This window comes from Heterodontus francisci, chromosome 34, assembly GCF_036365525.1.
Source record: "Heterodontus francisci isolate sHetFra1 chromosome 34, sHetFra1.hap1, whole genome shotgun sequence".
NCBI lineage: Eukaryota > Metazoa > Chordata > Chondrichthyes > Heterodontiformes > Heterodontidae > Heterodontus > Heterodontus francisci.
In genome coordinates this window covers 27,557,475-27,578,806 of record NC_090404.1, presented here as the reverse complement: position 1 = coordinate 27,578,806, position 21,332 = coordinate 27,557,475, and the positions used below count along the sequence as shown (strand labels likewise).

The window sequence follows — 21,332 nt, the reverse complement described above, 5'->3', positions numbered from 1 at the left end:
TCTGATTTTACTGCTCAACGCTCTGACGGTCAGGCACATTTTAGCAGCCAGCAGAGCTCGCAGGAGACTCCGGGTCCACAGCACTGCAGAAATTTTAGGGATAGGCAATAAATACTGGCCTAGCAAGCGACGCTCACATCCCATGAATGAATAAAAAAAAACTGAATCGGAGTGAACTATAGGTGGAGAAGTAGAGAAAGTGCAACGTTTAACTCTCCTCTGTCTCGGGCAGCTTCATTCGGTACTTCTTATAAATTTCCTTTATGTCCGAATTGCGAAATTTAGTTATTTTTCCGGTTCCAATTTCAATGAATCAAATTTTATTCTGGACCAAAGCGGATATATGCTTCAGCTTTTGAATTCCTGCTTCAATCCATTTATTTGTGCAGGGGCGCAGAGAAAATTCAGAGAGGATTTAAAGAATGGAGTGACATATCCACTGAGTCTGATCGTTAAATTGTTTGAATGATGGAAATAGTCAAATCCAACATGAATTGCAGGTTGCATTCCATCCATTGCTGTAGTTGTGCATGTCATGCACGAACCCCCACCCCTGAACCACCCCTCCCAGGAAAACAGTCACTCATCACTCGCTTTGACGTCCTTATCCATTATATCAATTGAAGAATGCAGAAGCAATCCACATCACCACACAATTCAGTGTTGTAACATGGTCTCGTTTCGTTTCCAGTTCTTTTCCCCATGTTGACTCTAGCTTAGTTCATTCCCATCAGCCGCAAGGGCACTGGAGTATTGTTACATTCATAGGCGAGACAGAGAGTCTGATCCCTGCTCTGTTATTAGATGTCAAGTTTAACTGTTCAGTGAGGGGACATCAATATCCCTGCTGGATATGATTTGGGTCTTGAAGGTAAGATAGTCTCTGAACTGGAAAACTGTAATGCTCCATGCATTCTCCAATCCATAGGCACCACCACACTCTTGTGCTCTTAAACATAGGAACAGAGGAAATGCTGGAGGTAAAAACACAAAACACCATCTAGTTCGCCTGCTACTCTTTTCATTGGCTAATTAGGACAACACAGTTGTGTCATCAAACAAAATAAAATTATTCAAAAAGAGTGCCCCTTTTGTAGAAGGAATACAAACAATTAACACCCAAATCATAAAAAAAACGAATCTTAACGATTTGAATGAAGATAGCATCTTCGCTACCGACTATACATTTCAGTCACTTTGCCTTCTGCCATCCTGGTACTCCCGTGATACAATGTTAGTACAGTTTTTAACTAATCGCTATAAACTAGCCTGCAACAGACCGAGACTTAAGGGGAGGAAGACCCCAGTGGTGGAGAGCTTTAGGAACCATACTTACAAAATCACCTGTTCCTCTCAAGCAACGTTACACTTATCACATGTCATGTCACAACGTACTCACATGTTGTATCCCGAAATGACATCTTATGAATGAAATCTATCTAATTTGTATTGTAAGAATCAATATTAACTTCTTCCAAGTAGGGGGTCTGGTCCATAGATCGACCACTCAGTGACATATTGTTTCAGAAGATTGGCTTTGAATTTACCCCCTTCACTGCAGCCTCTGACCTCTGGTTGTACTGTTCTGGAAAACCTGTTGAGCTCCATATCACCTAGTCCCTTTCGAATCTGGACAACATAAACCATACCAACAGGAATAAAACCAAAAAAAAGTGCTGGAAATACTCAGCAGCTCTGGCAGCATCTGTGGGGAGAGAAGCGTAGTTAAGGTTTCAATCAGTGACCTTTCATCAGAACTGGCAAAGGTTAGAAATGTAATAAGTTTTAAGCAAATAAGGTGTGGGTGGAGCAAAAGAGAACAAATGGGAAGGTGCTGATAGGACAGAGGGTCGCAGAAAATAACTGACAAGGAGGACCTAGGGAAAAGGCAAAGGCAAAGAGTGTGTTAATGGTGTGGTGAAATACAAAGCGTTAGTGCAGGGAGGGTTCTAAATGACAGAATAATGAAAGCCCTAACCACAAGCAAAAACATGAAAGAAAGAAAGAAAAAAACACAGTGGGCAGGCACATGGTAAAAAAAGTCTAATGATGAAACAAACTAAAATAAAGTGAAATACCAATAAAAGTGAAATTACCTAGTGAAAAGCAAGATGGTTGTCATTGTTGGAAGTCAATCAGCTCAGCTCCAGGACATCACTGCAGGAATTTCTCAGGGTAGTATCCTAGATCCAACCATCTTCAGCTGCTTCATCAATGACCTTCCTTCAATCAAAAGGTCAGAAGTGGGGATGTTTGCTGATGATCGCTGATGATTGCACATTCAGTACCATTCGTGAATCCATGCTGAAGCAGTCTGTGTAGCAATGCAGCAAGAGCAGAACAATCTCCAGACTGGGGCTGATAAGTGGCAAGTAACCTTCGTGCCACATATGCCAGGCAATGACTATCTCAAACAAGAGAGAATCTAACAATCTCCCATTGACAGTCAATAGCATTACCAGCGCTGAATCCCACAATATCAACATCTTGGGGGTTAGTATTGACCAGAAACTGAACTGGAGTAGCCATATAAATACAATGGCCACATGAGCAGGTCAGAGTCTAGGAAAACTGGAGAGTAACTCACCTCCTGACCTTCCAAAGCCTATCCACCATCTACAATGCACAGGTCAGGAGTGTGTTGTAATACTCTCCACTTGCCTGGACGGGTGCAGCTCCAACAACACTCAAAAAGCTCGACATCATCCAGGACAATGCAGCCCGCTTGATTAGCTCCCTCTCAACCACCTTCAACATTCACTCCTTCTACCACAGACGCACAGTGGCAGCAGTGTGTACCATCTACAAGATGCACTACGGCAGCACACCAAGGATCCTTAGACAGCACCTTCCAAAGCCACGACCTCTGCCACCTAGAAGTATAGGGGCAGCAGATGCACGGGAACGCCAGCACCTGCAAGTTCCCTTCCAAGCCACACACCATCCTGACTTGGAACTATATTCCCGTTCCTTCACTGTAGCTGGGTCAAATTCCTGTAACTCCCTTCCTAACAGCACTCTAGGTGTACCTACTCCGCATGGACTGCAATGGTTCAAGAAGGCGGCTCACCACCACCTTCTCAAGGGCAATTAGGGATGGGCAATAAATGCTAGTATCACCAGCACTGACCATATCCCACGAGTGAATAAAAAAACCTGCTCGAGCACTTGTTGTATAAAGGCCTTAATGGGTTAATATGGAGACAATCAGAGTAAACCCCTCCCACTTTATTGTTAATGATGTTATAGTTACTTGGGTGTTTGGTTTGGAAGAAGGTTGAAGCAGCACGAGGTGTGCTAGCCAGATAGCCTTGTGGAGAAGTTAAATAATTAGACGTATATAATAAACAAGTTATTCTTTAGCCCCATAAACGCTCCTGCAACAATTGAAATAATATTTGACCTGCACGACAATCAATAAACAGCAGCACCTGCGAAGAGAATGCGCAAATGACCAATCTTTTCATCATGAAAATGTATTTCTTCTTGATTGAGAAAAACTATCGACTCATTTTACTCCGTCGCTCTTACACATGCCTGTGCTTCACTCTCCAATATTCAACCCCACCTCTTCTCTCAGATTATTCCTTCCACTATTAATACTGACTCACTTCCATTTCATTTTACTGCAGCTTAACCGACTGCAACATTCACTTTCATGTTCCAAAAGCCTTTAACATTGCTTGGTTACCACTGCTGTTTCTAGGTTGCAAATGTTCCATTCACATCAATACTCATTTGGGTCTTGAACTCAGTCCATACATTTAGTTCGGAGTGACCACTCGGCAGACACGCGCTACAAAAGCAAGGCTGGCCTTTGGAAGGACAGTGGCGGGCTGCTGACAATATGTCTTTGTAGAATCTTCTGAGACATGGGATGTGAACTGAGGAACTGGGTTTTGTTTCCATGGCAGTTGGAGCTTTTCTCATGAAATGTGTTCTTTGATGAAGTAATGGAGAAAGTTGATGAGGGCAGTGGTAGTGAGGTTGATGTTGTGGAGATGGCCTTTCAAAACACATCTGGTGAAATCCCACAGAATCGACTTGCGAGAAAAACTAAATTGGATGGAATTAAATGACCAGTAGCAGCGTGGATACATAATTTTCTGAGTGACATAAAACAGACAGTAGCGAAAAGGGAAGATAACTAATTTCCAGGGTGATGGGGAAAAGATGGATTGTGGGATTAAACTGAGAGTTATTTCAAAGAGCCGGCACAGGCTCGGCGGGTCGACAGGCTTCCTTCTGTGCTGTAAAATTCACTCAGTCCATCATGTTAATTTACCCAGAAACAGGGAGATGTGGCGCAAAGACAATGATTCCCTAGTACATATCTAGTCAAAAGCAATTGTCTAATGCATTGTACTGATGATTTAATTGCAAAGGCAACTCGTGGTTGAGCTGTGATGGCCGAATGGTTACAATGTCGGGCTTACAATCCAATGGGGCTTATTGCACAAGTTTAAACCTTGTTTGACGGGACTTTGCCTCAGTTGACTACCTCGCGATATCACAGACTTCTTTATTAAAGCAATAGCCATCAGCTGTATTTTAATTGATACAGCGCCGTTTTTTTGCACTTGGAATTATTAAACTTTATTTAATTTTTATTCGTTCCTGGGATGTGGGCGGCGCTGGCTAGGCCAGCAATTATTGCCCATCCATAGAAATAGCATCATAGAATGTTTAAGGCACAGAAAGAGGCCACTTGGCCCATGGTGTCTGTGCCAGTGGAAGAACGATCCACCTATTCTAATCCCACCTTCCAGGATTTGGTCTGTAGACCTGCAGATTATGGCACTTGAGGTGCATATCCAGACGCCTTTTGAATGAGTTGAGGCTTTGTGCCTCAGCTACGCTTTCAGGCAGTGACTTCCAGACCTGCACCACCATCTGGGTGAGAAAAAGTTTTACCTCATCTCCTCTCTAATTGTTCTACCTATCACTTTCAATCTATACCCTCTAGTTACTTACCTCTCTGCTAAGGTGAATAGACCCTTCACCTCCACTCTATCCAGGCCTCTCAAAATTTTGTACATTTCAATCAGATCTCCCCTCAGCCTTCTCTGTTCCAAGGACAACAGCCCCAGCCCATCCAATCTTTCCTCACAGCTGCATTTTTCCAGTCTTGGAAACATCCTCGTAAATCCCCTCTGTACCCTCTCTAGTGCAATAGCATCCATTCTGTAATGAGGTGGCTAGAACTGGACACAGTAGCTCAAGTTGTGGCCTAATGAATGAGTTATACCGTTCCAGCATAACCGCCCTGCTCATATTCTATACCTCGGAAAGGAAAGAAAGAAAAGGATTCCATATGCCTTCTTAACCAACTTATCAAACTGTCCAGCTACCTTCAGGGATCTGTGGACATCTATTCCAAGGTCCCTTAATTCCTCAATACTTCTCAGTATTTTCCCATTTATCATGCCTTCGTTTGCTAAATGCATCACCTCACACTTCTCCACTTTGAATTCTATTTACTACTTTTTTGCCCAGCTGAACATACCATCAATATCTTCCTGCAGCCTACACCTATCCTACTTGTGATCTACCACACGGCCAATCTTTGTGTCATCTGCAATCTTCTTGATCATGCCCCCTACATTTGTGTCCAAATCGTTAATATATACTACAAAAAGCAGGGGACCCAGTACTGAGCCATGTGGAATGTCACTGGAAACATCCCTCCAGTCGCAAAAAACATCCATCAAAAGTTACCCTTTGTTTTCTGCCACTGAGCCAATTTTGTATCCATCTTGCTGCATTTCCCTGGATCCCATAGGATTTTATTTTTTAAACCAGTATGTCATGTGGGACCTTGTCAAAAGCCTTGCCAAATTCCATGTGGACCACATCAATTGCACAACCCTCATCAATCTGCCTTGTTAATTCTTCAAAAATTTCGATCAAGTTGGTCAAACAAGATCTTCCCTTAACAAAGCCATGCTGACTATCCTTTGGTTAAAGTGACAGTTTATCCTGCCTTTCAGAATAGATTCCAATAATTTTCCTGCTACGGAAGTTTGACTGACTGGCCTGCAATTATTCGGTCTATCCCTCGCTCCCTTTTTAAACAGAGGCACACGTTAGAAGTTCTCTTATACTCCGTCACCACACCTGTATCTGGTGAGGACGGGAAAGTGATGTTCAGAACCTCTGCTATTTCCTCTCTTGCTTCTTTTAACAGCCTGGGGTACATTGCATCCAATCCTGGTGATTTATGAACTTTCAAAAATGCTAATCCTGTTAATACTTCCTCTTTCCCTATCTTTAGCACATCCAATACTTCATACTTCTCCTCCTTAACCACAATATCTGCATCGTCCCCCTCTTTTGTGAAGACAGACGCAAAGTATTCATTAAGAACCATACCAATATCTTCCAACCCTATACATAGGCTAACTTTTCGGTCTTTTATGGGCCCTACTCTCTCCTTAGATATCCTCTTAATCTTAATGTACTGATAAAACATCTTTGGGTTCACCTTGATTTTGCTTGACAATATTCTTTCAGGCCCTCTCTTTGCTTTCCTATTTTCCTTTTTGATTTCACCCGTCCATTTTCTATACTCCTCTCGGCTTCCTGTCATTTTGAGTTCTCGGTGTCAGACATAAACTTTCCTTTCCTGCCTTATCTTACCCTGTAGGGTCCTTGACAGCCACGGGGCTCTAGATTTGGCCGTCTCAGCCCTTTTCTTTTTGGGAACATGTTACTCTGAATCCCTTGAAACTGCCATTTGAATGCCTCCCACTGTTCTGACACTGATTTACCTTCAAGGAGCTGTTTCCAGTCCACTTTCGCTAAATCACTCCTCAGTTTAGTAAAATTGGCCTCGCCCCAATTGACAACTCTAACTCCTGTTCTATCTCTGTCCTTTTCCATAATTATGTTGAAACTGACTGAATTATGATCACTATCACCAAAATGCTCTCCCACTGTTACCCCTCCCACCTGCCCATCTTCATTTCCTAAAACTAAGTCTAGAACTGCGCCCTTTCGTGTTGGACGGGTGACAAACTAAGCAAAGAAGTTCTCCTGAATGCACCTCAAGAATTCTGCTCCCTCTATTCCTTTCACACTATAACAATGCCAGTTAATATTGGGGTTGTTAAAATCCCCGACCATTACTTCCCTATTGTTCTTGCACTTCTCAGAGATTTGCCTATCTGCTCTTCTATCTCCCTGTGACTGTGTGGGGATCTATAGTACACTCCCTGGAGTGCGATTGCCCCTTTTTAGCTCCTTAGCTCAATCCATATGGCATCCTTTGATTAACCTTACAGCATATCATCCCTCATCACAACCGTAATAGTTTCCTTGACCAAAAGTGTTACACACTCTCCTTTCTTCCCCTCCTTATCGCGTCTGAAAGCCCAATAACCAGGAATATTGAGCTGCCATTTCTGTCCCTCCTTAAGCCATGTTTCTGTAATAGCTATGGTATCATACTGCCACGTGCCTAACTATGTCCTCAGCTCATCTGCTTTATTTACTATAGTCCTTACATTGAAATTGATACCCTTGAGCACTGCAAAACAGCTTTTTCTTTAAATTTTCTGTCTTCCAGGCTTATCCATTAATTTCCTGCCTTCCATTTTCATTTCTGATTTTGGCCCAACTGAGTTTACCCTCAGGTGTCCATTCCCCTTCCAAATTAGTTTAAACCCTCTCCAACAGCACTGGTAAAATGTCCTGCAAGGAAATGAGTCCTGGCTTTGTCTAGGTGCAACCCATCTGGCCTGTCCATCTCCTCAGAGCCAGCCCAATGTCCCAGGGATCTAAAGCCCTCCCTCCTGCACCATCTTTCCAGCTATGCATTCATCTGTCTTATCCTTCCATTTCTACACTCACATGCACGTGGCACTGGGAGTGATCTGGAGGTTACTAATTTTGAGGTCCTGCTTGCGAATATCTTACCGAGCTCCCTAAATTCTGATTGCACGACCGCATCCCTCTTTCTACCTATGTTGTTGGTTCCAATGAGGACCATGACTCCTGCCTTCAGGATGCTCTGCAGCTGTTCAGTGATATCCTTGTGCCTGGCACTAGGGAGGCAACACACCATCCTGGATTCATGTCTGTGGCCACAGCAATGCCTGTCTGTTCCCCTGACTATTGAATCACCTATCACTATGGCTCTTCCAGTCTTCCCTGAACCCACTTTTGCAGCTGATCCACCCATGGTGTCATGGGCTTGGATGTGGCTGCAGTCCCATGGTGAAGCATCACTTCCCCAGTAGTCGGAACTGAATATCTATTGGAGAGTGAGATGCACTCAGGGGTGTCCTGCAGCACCTACTGATTCTTTTTGACTGCCTGGTAGTCACCCATCCCCTCCGTCCTTGCATACTCTTAAGCTGTGGGGTGACCACATCTATAAGCGAGCTATCCACGTAGTTCCCATCCTTATGAATGCATGCAGTGTCGCCAGCTGCCGGTCAAGCACCAAAACCCGGAGCTCAAGCTGCTGCAATTGATGACACTTCCTGCTCAAATAGTTCTCCAGGATATGGTAAGCATCCTGGAGCTCCCACATCTCACAGGAGGTGCACTATCGAGGTTGAAGCACCCCCTGCCATTCCTTTATTTATTGTGTAAACCTTTGCTACTGCTAAAAAATCTTACCAATGCTACAACACCTTAGAATTATGAATAAAATGTTACTAGTATTGATAAATCCTATTGAAATCAATAGAGCTCAGTAGTGAATATCAATCTTACTCAAAATAATAATAATACTCACCAGGTCGACTTTTTCTTCGGCCTCCTTGTCTCGAGAGACAATGGCTCCGCGCATGGAGGTGGTCAGTGGTTTGTGGAGCAGCACCTGGAGTGGCTATAAAGGCCAATTCTAGAGTGACAGACTCTTCCACAGGTGCTGCAGATAAAATTGGTTGTCAGGGCTGTTACACAGGTACTCACTTGTTGCTTATTATTAATACTTAATATTTTACTCTTTTATAGTCTGTCAGTTGTTGAGACGCTTTTACCCAGCTATTTGCACATACAGCCTAACAGCAATGTACCAACACCAGCTATTTACTGACACTCTCCAACAGCAGTTGGAAACCTTACAGCTTTCCTGTGATGTCACTTTTCACTTGTTTTTTTCAACTCCGACGGGCCAGGTCTCCTCTCCTCTGTTCTCCCACAGGGTAAGTGCTCTCGGCCGCGATCATCGGGCTGTATTTATCGGCTCCCCACTCCCTGTTCTTCCTGCAGGTCCGGTCCTCTCCCAGAAGGTAAGTGTTGTATGCTGCGATCCTTGGGCTGTATTTAACTACTCCCTGCTCTGTATTCCCCCTAAAGGTATGCTCCTCTCTGCTCCTCTCCCAGAAGGTAAGTTTTATAGGTCACAATCCCCGGGCTGTATTTTCGGTTCCCCACTCCATGTTCTTCCCGCAGGTCCGCTCCTCTCCACTGCTCTCCCGGAAATTAAGTAAGTAGGTTATGTAATGTACTTGTATAAATTTTTTGAATAAAGTATGTCATTGGAAAATCCCCTGACCTTGTAGACACTGTAGTGATCCAACTCTGGCACTTGAGTCTTCTTTGTCTTCTCTGCTGGGTTTTGGCAGGAAGTGAGGAAAAGACAGCTGGAATTTCTCTGATCTGTGATTTACAATAACACATTCCCTGGTTCCCAGCAGTCACCTTTTTCAGTAATGTTCACATTATCCCTAAACTACCATGCCTACCTTTAGTTTTGTTATTTATTATAGTTTCACAATTATAGGTACAAACATCACACATTGTAATCTAATCTCTTCTGCTCCTCATTATGATTTAAGTTTATATTGTGAAAAATAACTGATAAACTCTGTCCTTTCCCTGAACTGATTAGCGTTTACAAAGAGCTAATGGCTGGGTCCAGTTCTACAATCACTAGTTCCCATTTCGCTCCCCTCCTGAAGGTGCTGACTCTGGCTGGGTTCACTTCTACACTTACTGGCTCCCCCCTCTCCTCCCATGGAGATGCTGACTCTGGTTGAGTTCTTTACTGCGTTCACTGGTTCTCCTCTCTCTTTTCCACTGAAGGTGCAGACTCTGACTTGGTTGCTCACTCACTATTTCCCCCATCTCTCTCCTTCCCTGAATGTGCAGACTCTGGCTTGGTTCTGTACTGCACTCACTGGTGCTCGTCCAACCTCCTGCCATGAAGGTTCTGACTATTAGTGGGTTCAGTTCTATGTTTACTCTTTCGTCTCTCTCTCCTCCCCTGAAGGTGATGACTGTGACTGGGTTCAGTTTTACACTCACTGGTTCCCCTCACTCTCTCCCCCTGAAGGTGTTGACTCTGCATTGGGCCCAGTTCTACACTCAATGGGTCTCCTCTCTCTCCTACCCTGAAGGTACTGACTCTGTCTGGGTTCCATTCCTCACTCAATGATTCTCCTCTCTCTCTCCTCACCTGAATCTGGTTTGGTTCCGTCCTACACGTACTGTTTCCCCTCCCTCTCCTCCCCGAATGTGTTGACTCACATTATGTTCAGTTCCTTACTCGCTGGCTCTCCACTCTCTCCTTCCCCGAAGTTACTGCCTCTGGCTGAGTTCAGTTCTTCACTCACTGGTCCCTCTCTCTCTCCTCCCCTGAAGGTGCTGACTCCGGATCTGTTCAAATTTTGTGAACTTCACTGAGTCAGAATCCATTTGCAGGAGACCATTAAATTACAACTGTGGAGAACTGGAAACAAGGACACTTTCCCAAACAGTCAGCAGTACAAATGCAGGCAGAGCTGAAATCATAATTAGCAGCTACAATTTGGTCCCTCTCTATTTTTCCCATAAATTTCCCTAGAGGTGCGGGTGACTCAGCAGCCTGGTCCGCCAGTGGACTCGACACATACAGAGCCAGCTTCCCTGCCCCTATTTACTTTTGGTAAACACAAGAAACTGCATTCTGGGGGTGAAAAAGAGCCTGTTCATTGTTGATCCAGGCGCTGGAAAAATGAAAACTAACCCCACTGTGATTCTGTATGTGTTGCTGAGTTTATTCTTCTCCCCTTTTATTTGAACAGCAGTGTAACATTTTTAATCCGTTAGTCTTCTGGAACAGTAGTGTGTAATGTTTTAGAAACTATAATCACGTAAAAAATCAATAGGCACTTGGAGAGGTTTGAGTTAATTAAGGCAGATCATGCTTGACTAATCCAATTGATTTTATTTTAATGAATTAACAGAGAAGGTTGATAAAGGGAATGTTGTGGATGTTACCGATAAGGATTTTAAGTAAATCCTTGACAATGTGCCACGTAAATGGTGAGTTGACAAAAATAAGGCTCAGGGAATAGGTCAATGTCCAATTGGATAAAGAAAAATGGCTTGACGACAGAAACCAGCGAGTCATCGTAAATGGTTGCTTTTCAGATTGGAGGATAATAGACAATAGTGTTCCCCAAGGGTCCGTCCTAGGAGCACTGTTTTTTTTGTGATATATAAATGATTTGGATCTTGGACTACAGAGTAGAATTTCAAACTTTGCTGATGATACCATGGACGCATGGAAACCAGTGAGGATGATGCGAACTGCCTGTAACAGGATGTGGATAGTCGAGCAGAATGAGCAGACAAGTGGCAGATGGAATTTAATACATAGAAGTGTGAGGTAACGCATGTTGACAGAAGGGATAGCGTGAGGCAGTATATACTTAATGTTGAAGTGCTCAAGAGTGTGCAAGAACAGAGATACCTGTGGGTGCATGTGCATCGAACTTTGACGGTAGCAGGACATATTGAGAGAGTGGCTAGAGAAGCATTTAGGATCTTGTGCTTCATAAAAGAGGTATATATTACAAAAGCAGGGAAGTTGTGCTGAACCTTTATAAAACTATGGTTAGGCCCCAATTGGAGTACTGCTTCCAATTCTGATCACCACAGTTTCGGAAACATGTGAGGGTCATTGAGAGGGTGCAGAGGAGGTTTACCAGAATGGTTCCAGGGATGGAGGATTTCAGTTAGAAGATTATGTTGGAAAATCTAGGATTGTTTTCCCTGGAGCAAGGGAGACTGAGCAGAGACGTGACAGAGGTATGCAAGATTATGTCAAGCTAAGGCAAGTTAGGCACGGAAAAACTGTTCCCATAAACTGATAGTACAAGGACCAGGGGACACAGATTGAAGGCTGTGGACAAGAAATGCAGGGGAAATATGAGAAAGTTTTTTTTAGCACAGTGAGTGGTAATGTCTTAGAACGAGCATGGTGTAAGCAGAGACAATCAATGATTTCGAAAGAAATTGGGCGGGTGCTTAGGAGAAGCAAACTTACAGGGCTTTGGGGATCAAACGGGAAGAGAGACTGTCTGGACTGCTCCGCCGAGAACTAGCATGGATTGGATGGGCCAAATGGCTTCCTTCCATGCTGTAAATCACCAGAACTCTGTGACCTTTCGTGTATTAAAAAGGAATCTTGAAAAAAACTTGCCAGAGCCTATGCTATTTCCACCCTTACTAGCACTTCCAACACCACCACTCAAGAATTTTGGATACATCACCTTCGGAGTAGCTGACTTTTCTCCTCTGAGCACTCCCAACCTATCGCTGTATTTTTATCCTTTCCAATTGCTCTACCCCCTCCTCATTTACAGTGAATATGGCAGGTCATGCCCACTATTGTGAACACAAAATGAAATATGCCACATATTGTTTGAATTTAAAGTAAGCATTTAATGAATTAATGATATAGGGTTGTTGACAATTTACAGTGCATTATATGATTACTGGCATTATTAATGGCATTATGTTTCCACCAACAAAGAGACCCTTCCTTGGTGACCACACCTTGATGTACTTGGAAGACATGCGTGCTACAGTAACTCTGAAAATTATGATATGAGTTTACCAAAAGAAACAAAACATTTACATTCATGAAACAAAGTGACACAGAATTAAGATGGGTTCAAATCGTGGTATACCTTAGTAGTAACAGGGTTATTTGTTGTTGTTTTTTATACCAAGGTTTATAATTTAATAGCTAGTGGAATGGCAGGGTTGTTCCAAATTCTGAAGTGCACATCCTGTACTATGTGCGAAATCCAGGATGCCTCTTGTACCTTGGTAGCCATATGTGCAGGAAAAGTCGTCTGTTGCAGTAGCTTTAGCTCTGGGCTTCAGAACTTGAGCATCAGCTGGCGACACTGTGCAGCAGTGGATAGCACATGTATAGATGTGGCCACCTCACAGCTGAAGAATATGTAGGGAGAGAGGGAATGGGTGACTACCAGACAGTCATGAAGAAGCATGCAGGTAGTGCAGGAGACCCCTGAGTGCATCTCATTCACCAATAGGTATTTAGTTTGGTAGACTGAGGAAAGTGATGATTTATCTTGGGAGTGCAGCCAGAGCCAAGACCATGGCACCACGGGAGGTTCAGCTCTACTGGGCACATGGAAGACTGGAAGAGCGATCGTGATAGGAGATTCTATAGTTAGGGGAGCAGACAGCCCTTTCTGTGGCCGCAGATGTGAATCTGGGCTGGTGTGTTGCCTCCCTAGGGCCAGAATCAAGGATGTCATTGAACAGCTGCAGAGCACCCTGAGGGGCAGGGTGAACAGCCAGCAGTCGTGGTCCATATTGCTACCAATGATAAAGGTAGGAAGAGGGATGCGGTCTTGCAGAAAGAGTTTCGTGAGCTAGGTAGAAAATTAACAAGCAGGACCTCAAAAGTAGCAATCTTTGGCTTACTCCCAGTACCACGCATAAGTGAGTAAAGAAATAGGACGATAAAGCAAATGAATGTGTGGCTGTAGAGATGGTGTAGAACGGAGGGATTTAGATTCTTAAGACATTGAGACCAGCTCTGGGGGAGATGGGACCAGTACAGACTGGATGGATTGCACGTAAACAGAGCCAGGACCAATTTCCTTGTAGGCGATTTGCTACTGCTATTTGGGAAGGTTTAAACTAACTTGGCAGGGGTGTGGGAACTAGGATGAAATATCAAGAGAGGAATATCAAGGTGCGCAGTGTGCTGGTAGAGATAGATAGCAATAAAGTAGGGAATAGTAAGTTATTCGGTGTTTTAATTGGTGGGGACAGAGTAAGGAAGCAAGAAGTAAAGTCTAAATCTAAGACTAAATGTGCATGTATGTGAATTCACGAAAAGTGGTTAATAAGATTGGTAAGTTACAGGCGAAGATTGCCACGTGGTAATATGATATTGTGGCTATAACAGAGACCTGCCTCAAAGAAGGGCAGGACCGGGTGTTAAATATTGCTGATACAAGGCGTTGAGGAAAGATAGGAAAGGGAAAAGGGGCAGGGGTAGCGGTCAATCATAGAATACCATTTTGGTTACCATATGTCATTAATTTCAGTTATGACATGTTGTCATTGCAGAGTGCTTGGGATGAACAGGTGACGTTGAACATATGGGCTACAAACACACGCACCCTAATTTGTGGGTGCAGTGTCCCAATTTGCAACCAGCCCATGCTGGCTTTGATCAAGTTGGGAAGTATGCAAAGTTTCAGCACCTACATCATGTGCATAATTATAGCGTATGGAGAACAGTTCCTGCGCTGTTGTGTTTTTCTTGGCGCTGTTGGCAGTCTCTGTGCTCAGCAGGTGAATGAACAGCGTTGTGAAAATACCACGTCATGCAACCAGCCTGATCTTCTTAAAGGCAGGTTGCCCCTCTAAAAGAGAAATTGTACTGAATATTATATTCAAATTATAGAAAAGAGAATACCGGGGCAGAGAGAAGGTTACAAGTTGACAGAAACGGTGCAGGAAGCATTAGTGGTGGGGCTGGGCAAAAGAATATTAACCATGAATCCACGGTGGGACAGGAGACCTCACAGAACAACCTGAGAAAGGAGTGAGAGCAGGTGGCTAGGGAGGTTAATGCCCAGTGTCAGGTCCCAAGGACCTGGCAGCAGTGTCACAAGAAGTCCAATGATCGCACAAGGGTTGATAATATTAATGAAGACATCTTCACATGACAGTTCCTACCCACACACAATGGAACTCTCCCACTGCTCAACGCACCACAGCCCTATTGCTCACCCAGCAGCACTATCTGGCACTCAGGACTCACACCTAATATCGGAATACTCGACCACAGCCCAATGCTGCCAGATGTGTACCCCCATCTCTCTGCCTCCAAACCAACCCCCAGGCCTCCCGGGTATTCAGCAATGGCAGGAGCATCACCAAACATGGTGCTGCAACATCACTGACATTTGTCCCTTTCTTGGGGGCACATAATATAATGTAGCAGAACATAGCCGGTCGGGTCAAGGACACTTGCATTTCCAGAGCCCTATGGGGAAGTGGACACTCAGCATCATGGGACCAGTAGCAACAGAGCTCGAGGGATGCAGCGTTTCTGGGAACAATGAAGATGTTCCTGCCTTATGCTCTTCCAAATCCCAGTTCACCACCATTCTGCTATCTGGCAACATTTGCAAGTTGCAGATGGTGAAACCATAGACCTCTTGTTTGTCACCACACTCTGCTTCCCTCATTCCACGGTACCCCTTCTGATATCCTGCTTTCAGACGCCCAGGAACTGTCGCCTGTCTGGGCGCAGCAGCACAAGGAGGATGAGAGAGAGGTTGGGAGGGGGTATGGGTAGAATAACAACGCAGCGCCAATGAAGAGGGTCTTCATATGATCTTACAGAGGCAGCCATCCGTTCAGATAACAGCACAGCAAATTGAAAGTGAGCATAAAGATGGAATCTGCACGTGTTGATACATCTGGCACGTGAGGGTTACAGCCAGGCCAGTGGTAGACGATGAGTCCCAGAGAGCAAGTCACAGGTCTGTTCTGCAGCAGAGCACTCAGGTGAGGATCAGGTTGAGGCGGCATATAGGAGAGTGCTGACTGCACACCGAGATATTGACTGCATTGGCTGACATGTCAGTCAGCCTCCTGCCTTGGAGCACTGAGAAGTCTGGCTCCAAGGTGGCAGAGTGCATGGCAACCTCTTCTCCGTCTCACTTGTCATGCTGCAGATCTGGAGGCACTGCAAACGCTGCCTCATACCCACTCCAGCCTTTGTGTGGACAGGTCACCAAATCCACTGCCCTTCCTGTGAGGATTCAGAAAGCGCGCCTAAAACGTTCCAGACTACCTGCAGTTACTTTGCAATATCAGACATTCTTCAAAATCATATTGCCTGCAATTAGGGTGCCAATCCTGTTAAGGAAAGCTTGTGCTGGGCACAATCTTCATCCTTGTACCTGTTGTGTGTAGCGTAGTGTATCGATATGTTGCTTGGATCTGCATAGTGCAAATTTGGAATCTTGGCATAACATCAGTGGTTGAGTTGTGTGACATCAGAGTAGCGTTGATTCACAGCCTTCCAGAAAACGCAGGGGGCACCCTCCATCCACACCATCACATGCTGCTCTTTACTAATAGAACATTAGTTAAACCACGCAGGAAGCAGCTGGTGGTGTATCAACACCTACCAAAGCAATGCTTGACCTCTGTTCCATCATTGCAATGAATTTCGCACCCTTAATTCCCCCAGGTCTCCAGTACTGGGATTTTTCTTGCTTCATGTCTGGCTCTGTTTTCTAAATATTGAGAGATTGATTGCTATGATCAGTCAACAGCTCCATTATTGTTTCATCATGCGGATATCAGGAGAGAAATAAAGTGTATAGTCGATGGTGATGATAACATTCTCATTAAATTTGATAAGTAAGTATTTCATGATTTGGTTGTTTATTATTTGAACCCCTTCAAAAAGACATAACTTTGTTAGATTAATTATATAATATTTGATGACACTGGGATGTCATCTTAAATGGGCAATGGAAAGATTGGGTGAACTAGATGGTCTTTTCTCTTTTTCCTCCAACAATCCCTCTGTTCCTATGTTTATGAACACAGGAATGTGGCTGTGGGATGGTGCCTAGTGAGCGGAGAACAATGTGCGAGGACATTATGTGTCCCTACAACAGTGTAGATCCTGCCTTCAAGATCCAGACCATTCCCAGCAGGAATATTGAGGTGCTTTCATTAAACAGTTGAGCTTACTATCCAAATAACAGATCAGAGGTCAGAGACTCAGTCTCCCATATGAATGTAGCCATACTCCGGAGCCCTCGGGACCGATGGGAATGTACCAGTCAGCACAGGGAAGAGAAAGGGAAACGAACTGAGAATAGACGACAGCACTGAATTGTGCGCTGATGCAACATTCCTTATACATTCTTAAATACACAGAGTGAGTAAGGATCCCCAAGCGGCTGACTATGATTCTGGGAGGGGAGGCCATGTGTGACATGGACAAGAAGAGGAAAGGATAGGATATAATGTGCACTTCAAGGTGGATTTTACTGTTTTCATGATTTAACTAATTTAACAATTAGATTCAATGGATATTTCACCCCATTTTTTAACTCCTGCGTGAATTTTCTCTGGGTTCCTGCATAAATAAATGGGTTGATGCAGGAACTCAAAAACTGAAGCATATATCCATTTTCCTCCAGAAGAAATGTTGATTCACTAAAATTGGAACCGGAATAATAAGTGACATTCGCAATTCGGACATAGAGGATCGTTATAAAATACAGTAAATACAAGAGGATGAAACTGCCCGAGATGGCAAAGAGTAAAATAATGGACTTTCTCCGCTTCTCCATTTCTGGGTCGCTCCTATTTTCTCCATTGCTGTGGGCCCGGAGTCTCCTGCGAGCTCTACTGGCCACTAGAATGTGTCTGACAGTCAGAGCATTGAGCAGTAAAATCAAAATGAATGGGAGACAAGGGGTTAAACTAACAAGAATCCAGTCAAATGCGGCCCATGCAGGTGACACATAATATATTAATTTTATGCCGCAGAACCAGGGTACATTGCTAATTATGTACAAAGGTTCATAAGTAAAATACAAGCAGATATTTTTTAGAAAGCTCAGCGTAGACACTGTTCCGATAACCCGCGTTGCCGTTTTCTTGGTGCAATATTTTATTTTCAGCTTCTGGCTGCAAATGGCCACAAATCGATCAAAAGTGAAAGTGACCGTTAACCAGGCAGAACCGTCTATCATCGCATAGATGAGGGCATTACGGAGGCTGCATAATGGTGTGATGGACAAGAAAGTGAATGGGAAATAAATAGCAGCAATCCGGTTTAATATCACAGCAGTGATAATAAGTAGGAGATCCATTACAGCCATGGAAATCAGATAGTAAGTGATACATCTGGAGAGACCACATCTTCCTCGGGACAGGATCACAATCACTGCCAAATTAGCTGTAACAGAGAGAGAGAGAGAAAGAAAATGAAGAGTGCACACGTGCCCCAACGAAATCATCCGTTTTACAGGATTCTGTCTAAAAAGAGTCGCTTTGGCACATGATCCTGAGTTGAAAACCGTTGCTTAAGCTACAAGCACTTGTTTCTGTGTTTAAATCAAACATTCAGATTAGGAATATAACAGACTAATGTCATCAGAATGTAAAATAATACAATGAATACTAATGCAGAACAATAAGGCATTAAAACACGTTGAAACCAACACGGCAACATCAAATACGACCGAAATGTAATACATCAGCAAAAAGGTACAGAAAATATTCAAGAGATAAATAACACAACAGCTAACAATAAGTGAGAGGACGCAATGATAACTCTGAGCTCTTCTTCTAAGAGTAGCCTATAACACAATAGAACTATATTTAAACCGTGATAAGAGTGTGGTAATTCACCTACAGTAATGTGACAGGAACACAATTTACAGTGTGATAACAGTCTGATAATTCAGCACAGTGACAGTGACAGGGTCAAGCAAGGCTGTGGAAATGCAGCAACGCTCTTTTCCATCTTCCTCACCACAACACTCCACCTCATCTCTATGAAGCTCCCTGCCTGAGTAGATCTACTGTATATGATGAGCAGGAAATGATTTAACCAAGTTGCCTCCAGTTAGAACCAAGGTCACCATTACCTCTATCATAGAACTCCTGTATGCTGATGATGTTTGCGGTATGCACACACTCAGCTTCAAACCCTCATCGATACATTCACTGAGGTGTTTGAAAGAATGGGCCTTAAGCTAAATACCTGGAAGACAAAAGTCCTTTACCAGTCTGATCCCACAGTACAATATTTCCTCCCATCTTTGAAGATCCACGGCGAAACAATGGACAATATGAATCACTTCTCATGCCTTGGGAGCCCTCTCTCAGAAAGGGCAGCCATCGATGATGAAACTTAGCATCGCCTCCAGTGTACTAGCCCAGCCTTCTGTTGTCTGTGGAAAAGAGTGTTTGACACTCCAGGTGCTCTAATATCAGTGTCCTCTCTCAGCCCAACAGCCCCAGTATCCAGACACCGGCCATGGTTAATCAGTTACGTTGGATAGGCCACATTGTCCGCATGTCTGACACAAGACTCCCAAAACTAACTTTCTGCTCCGAGCTCTGTCATGGCAAGAGGCTACCAGGAGGACAGAAGAACCGCTACAAGGATGTCCTTAAAGCCTCCCTGAAAAAATGTGACATCGCCACTGATTCATGGGAATCTCTTGCCTGAGACCGCTCAAAAGGGAGAAGAAGCATCCACGAAGGTGTCATCCAGTTCGAACAACGGCGACATGCCCAGGCAGTGACCCAGCGCAAACAGTGGAAGAAGCATTTCGAAATAAGAGCATCCCATTCATCCTCATTAAACACTAACTGCCCTATCTGTGGCAGAGTGTGCAGATCTGGAACTGGACGATTCAGTGACCTAAGGACCCGCAACTCTGGAGTGGAAGAATGTCATCCTCATTCCGGAGGGATTGCCTAAGAAGAAGTGTGTCTTTAACATGATGGAACTACATTTACACCATGGTAACAGTGTCAAAAACACAGTACATCTACATTAGCACTGTGATAACATGTGACAAGCCACCCACTGTAACAACGTCTATTACACAATGGAGCTGTATTTAAACCGATACAACAGTGTGATAATTCTCAAAGTAACAGCACCAACAACACAATACAATTACATTTACACCATGATAACGGTGTGATAATTCACCCACAGTAACAGTGTCAATAGCACAATAGAACTACATTTACACCGTGATAACAGTGTGACAATTCACCCACAATAACAATGTTAATAACTGTGATACTTCACCCGCAGCAGCAGTGACATTAACACTATACAGCTACCTTTACACCATGATAGCAGTATGATAATTCACCCCCAGTAACAGTGCCAATAACCAAATGGAAATAAATTTATATTTTGGTCACAGTGTCATAATTCATCCATATTCTCAGTGTCAATAACACAATGGAACTACATTTAATTCGTGAGATGTTAGTGGTAAGTGAGAAAAAATATATAATTAAAGGGATGGAATTCTACCGGTCAACAGAATATAGTATTATAGAGAGGAGAAATTATGCTGGTAATGTTAAGGTGCTGTGCCAGTGATGTGGAGAAATTATACTGTTAAAGGGCAGAAATTGCATAACTAATGATGAGAAACTATGTCTGTAAAAGGAAGAGCTTATCGTTAAAATGGATAATTAATATCATGAAAGTGGAAAGAGGATTCTCTAAAAGGGGAGAAATGATATCAGTTAAAAGGGGAAAGCTGTTCACTAAAGGGAATAAATTATCCTGTTAAAGGGGAGAAATTATGCTGTTAAAGGGAATTAATTACCACATTTAATGGGGAAGAATATTACATAAAGATGAGAAATAATGCCATTAACTGACAGAAAGAATATTCACATCCTGGAGAAACACAACACATAAATGGGAGCATTTATATAACTGAACAATGATTCCCATAATTAATAACTCACTGCAATGCTTTACCTGGAACCCCGATAGCTGCAAGGACAGGATAGTAAATGGCAAACACCAGACCTTTTGGTGATCCGTGCATTTCTATCAGAATCTTTGAACGCACTGTGCACTGGAAGATTTTCACATTTATCCCTATGTCAGACTCCAGGGAAATAATTAGATGGCTTGCTCCTTTACATTAATTACACTAAGTGAAACAAACACATTAGTGAAGCTGATGTCATGCTCATGTTTATGTTTTGTTGAATGAAATGTTTTACAAGTGATCGAACACGGCTCTGAAGTGAAACACCCAGGCAGTGCTGAATGATCACAGTTACATTTCTTCATAACAGATAACGAAAAGCGAAATAGGTGGTTGAAATGGTGAAAGTGAGCATTGTACACGAGGAATTATCGAATTTAAACCCCTCTATGTTAAGTTAAGTTGTCTTAGTACAAGGTATAACTGACCAGTGATATTCTGGGCCTAAAGCAAAACACAACCAAGTTCTCACCTTTGATCATTGCTCAGGCCATGTGGTCACGGGTCACATAAAACATGGTTACAAATCTCTCTGAGACT

General features: G+C 43.4%; 2 protein-coding genes across 2 annotated transcripts in view; one reads left to right on the top strand and one right to left on the bottom strand.

The window, feature by feature from the left end:
• The window catches only part of LOC137348767 (zinc finger protein 850-like), a 546,053-nt gene that overhangs the window by 236,983 nt on the left and 287,738 nt on the right, over positions 1–21,332 (top strand). The gene's annotated exons all lie outside the window — the stretch shown is intronic.
• On the bottom strand, positions 17,298–20,846 carry LOC137348436 (probable G-protein coupled receptor 139). The gene is made up of 2 exons (XM_068013747.1): positions 20,777–20,846; positions 17,298–18,208 (listed from the first exon to the last, which is right to left on the bottom strand). Exons 1-2 carry the CDS (start codon positions 20,844–20,846, stop codon positions 17,298–17,300), a joined length of 981 nt encoding a protein of 326 aa, XP_067869848.1.

Excerpts from the sequence above, each read along its gene's own strand:
- LOC137348436 (XM_068013747.1), bottom strand. The coding sequence starts at position 20,846 with ATGCACGGATCACCAAAAGGTCTGGTGTTTGCCATTTACTATCCTGTC. Across the intron at positions 18,209-20,776 it reads TGCAGCTATCGGGGTTCCAG|CTAATTTGGCAGTGATTGTG; the intron begins GTAAAGCATTGC and ends TCTCTGTTACAG.